This window comes from Mus caroli, chromosome 11, assembly GCF_900094665.2.
Source record: "Mus caroli chromosome 11, CAROLI_EIJ_v1.1, whole genome shotgun sequence".
Taxonomy (NCBI): Eukaryota; Metazoa; Chordata; class Mammalia; order Rodentia; family Muridae; genus Mus; species Mus caroli.
This window is the reverse complement of record NC_034580.1, coordinates 83,411,684-83,414,964: the sequence shown is the minus strand read 5'-3', so window position 1 is coordinate 83,414,964 and position 3,281 is coordinate 83,411,684. Positions and strand designations below refer to the sequence as shown.

Sequence of the window (3,281 nt, the reverse complement as noted above, 5' to 3'; positions counted from 1 at the left end):
TCCTTCTCCTTCTCCTTCTCCTTCTCCTTCTCCTTCTCCTTCTCCTTCTCCTTCTCCTTCTCCTTCTCCTTCTTCTTTTTTTGGTTTTTCGAGACAGAGTTTCTCTGTGTAGCCCTGGCTGTCCTGGCTCACTCTGTAGACCTGGCTGGCCTTGAACTCAGAAATTCGCCTGCCTCTGCCTCCTGAGTGCTGGGATTAAAGGAGTGCGGCCACCACGCCCGGCTTTTTCTTTTTTTTGGGGGGGGGGGGGAAACCACTGTTCTTAACCATTGATTAAGCCATCTCTCTGGCCCCTTCTCTGGCAGTTCTTGTTAAAGCATATTGCACATCGGCAGTAGGTGTCTCAGGGCAGAAAGCCTGCAGCTACTTAAGTGAATGAACCCTTCCCAGATTAAGCTCATCCTCTCCCTGGGCTGGATACAATCAACATGTATGCCTTGCTGTTGCTGGTGTACTAATTAGGCATTAAGCCTCATTAAGACAAACCTCACAAGACTCTACGGTCTTTGTCCTCTCAGTTGCTATTAAGAGACATGACATGGTTCGGTGTGTCCTCTGGTAGGACAAGATCCAGAAATAGTTGGGAGGTCAGCCAGTCTGTGGTAGGTAACCTACAGCTCCCAGGACAGCAAGAGCCTAGGTCCACTCAGTGAAGGGGATATCTCACTCCACAGGAGATCTATCTCCCTTCTTGCTTGCTGAAGGGCCTCGGGTCCCACCCTTGGTCTGTTTCCTCATTCTACTGCTAAGTTCTCAATATTGAAGATAAAGTTGGGGCGTGGGCCCAGTGAGCCCCACAGGCCCTCTCTCGGGACAGCAAGCTTACCGGGGACAGAGGAAGGAAAGCCACCGTCATTTCCAACCGCCGCATTGTTGGATTTGGATTTCTGGGATTCATATTTCAATCGGTCTGGAGAAGGAGACAGATTCTGTCAGGGAAGTGAGTTCTAGGGTGCCCCGGGGACACACTGAAGGCCGCAGGAGACTGAATCCCCTGAAGCACATGAGTACACACACACACACACACACACACACCTCTGCCAGCTCTTGAAGAACTTGTGATAATAGAAACAACTACCTAATAAGCATTTGCAATGTTGGAATGTCAGAATTAGCAGCTTCCCGAGAGTCCAAACCTATTTGATATTGTCTTAGGGTCTTGATATGGAGCCCAGGCTCTCTTGGGACTCATGGTTCTCCTTCCTTTGTGTCCTTTGTGTTTGCAGGTATCGGCTGCATGTACAGCCAAGCCCCCGACTCTTTTTTGTTTGTTTGTTTTGTTTTGTTCTGCTTTTTGACTTAGGGTTTCTCTATGTAGCCCTGGCTGTCCTGAAACTCTATCTGTAGTCCAGGCTGGCCTCGAACTCAAGAGATCCACCTGCCTCTATCTCCTGAGTGCTGGGTTTAAAGGTGTGCCCCACCACCACTGCCTGGCTCTAGCCACGCCATTTTTTTCCCCTGCCTGTAGGCCTGCTTCCTCCAGCCCAGCAAGCCAGCAGCACAATTTGCTTCCTTCTTCCCCAACACCTCAGACTCCCTCCCTTCCCTCCCCTCTCCCTCCTTCCCTCTGTGACAAGCACACCTCCTCAGCCCTGTCTCCAAACCTTATCTCTAAAGGAAAGGCAGCCAGGTTGGGGAGCAGGGTGACCCATCCATTGATCATGCAAATATCCTGCTCTAAGCTCCATTCAGGAACCCTCCCATTCTGTCACCCATGAAGCCAGTCACCTTGTCCCCAGGGCTCAAGACACAGTAGGTATCCTCACCTTGTAGCTAGAGGTTGGTAGGAAAGGCAGCATTTCTTTCCCTGTCTCTCAAGCCTAGACTAATTAATGCTGAGCTCAAACAGATATGCAGGGCAAGGGAAATGGCCCAGTGGGCACACCCTCTTCCTCTGGGTTCTCAGGTATCCCCAGCCCACATTGAAACCCGGAGCTCCTGCATGACCCAGGGAGGCCCAAGTTCAAGCAGGTTAGAAAGTGCCTGGCAAGCCAACATCCAGCACAACGCCTCCTGAGGGAGGCCGGAGGCTCCTGCCCTTGTCACTCTCTTCTGCATGGTGAGGCTTGGTGCCCACCTCTCTCCAGGGCGAGGAGGAAGTCCCGGTTTCGCTGCAGCTCCTTCATGAATTCCTCATTCTGCAGGAAGAGGGCGATTCTCTCATCTTCCAGGTACTGTTTCCAGCGGCTGTCCTGGTCACAGGCCATGGGCCCTGGCACCGGAGGTGGGCCTCCCTCTCCACTCATAGGCTTGGAGCCCCCGGGGTGGCCCTGAGGAAGAGTGAGCATACACATCACCTACTTAAATCCACGTACAGCTATATGTGTAGGTGTGCTTTCCCAGAATCCTCCTGTCTTATCATGTAGTCCCCTCCTCCCAACAGGACCCAGTCACTAGCCAGAATTTGCTGGGTAGCTCAGAACTGCCCATGCAGCAGAAGCAGAAAGAACATCAAAAGGACTTTTCCTCCCAACCTAGGGTCACCTCATTCCTTCTTTTGGAACCTAAATCATCCTGAAAATCAATTTGTAAACAGCTCAGCGACCTGTGCATGGACTCCCAGTCTCACACGTCTCTCTACGCCAGCTGCATGCCCCATCATCAGGGGCACCTTCTAAAAGAAGAGCCTATGGAAAGGAAAGCAGCAATCCCACCATTAGCTACCCCATTTCCCTCCCTCCAGCCTGAGGTGATGGTTGCAGCAAAAGAGCCAGGCCAGATGGGAAGCGAGGCTGTGGGTATGCTTTTCTTTCCTTACAAATTCTAATCCACAGAAGCAGCTCAGCCTGAGCTTGAAAACCAGGAAGTAAAACTGGCTGGTACAGACCATGATGGATGTAGCCCAGGGAGATGCTGGACAGGCAGGCAGGTAGGGTGGAGGTTCGAGGGCAGCCTCTTACCTGAATGCTGTCCATCTGCTGGGGAAGGATTCGGAGGAAGTCATCCGGGAGGCTGCCCAGCAGGGGTGGGTTCCAGTTTCTGTAGCGTCTCTGGCTTGCAGGTTGTCCGGAGCCTGGGACATCAATCCTGGGGGATGGGAGGTAAGGAGAGCAGGGCAGAGTCAGGCTTAGCCATAGCTCTGTTGGCCCATCCCAGGCCCTTGGGCAGATGAGGATCTTGCTCAGAGTGTCCAGTGCCCACACCACCTTCTGAACAAAGGTGCAGGCATGCATTCTGCTGAACGAGGGAAACAGCAGACCAAGAAGGAAGGCAGCCAGGCCGGGGCAATAGGGATCTCGATCTCTCTCTCTCTCTCTCTCTCTCTCTCTCTCTCTCTCTCT

At 52.6% G+C, this 3,281-nt stretch overlaps 1 protein-coding gene across 3 annotated transcripts in view; it reads right to left on the bottom strand.

Annotated features, from left to right (window-relative positions):
- Positions 1–3,281, bottom strand: part of Cuedc1 (CUE domain containing 1) — a 99,299-nt gene that overhangs the window by 9,121 nt on the left and 86,897 nt on the right. For all 3 annotated transcript variants that reach the window (XM_029483845.1, XM_029483846.1, XM_021177905.2), the window contains 3 exons: positions 2,901–3,027; positions 2,078–2,270; positions 827–910 (listed from right to left, as the gene is read on the bottom strand). In XM_029483845.1, coding sequence (XP_029339705.1) covers positions 827–910; positions 2,078–2,270; positions 2,901–3,027 — 404 coding nt within the window. The remainder of the gene's footprint in view (positions 1–826; positions 911–2,077; positions 2,271–2,900; positions 3,028–3,281) is intronic.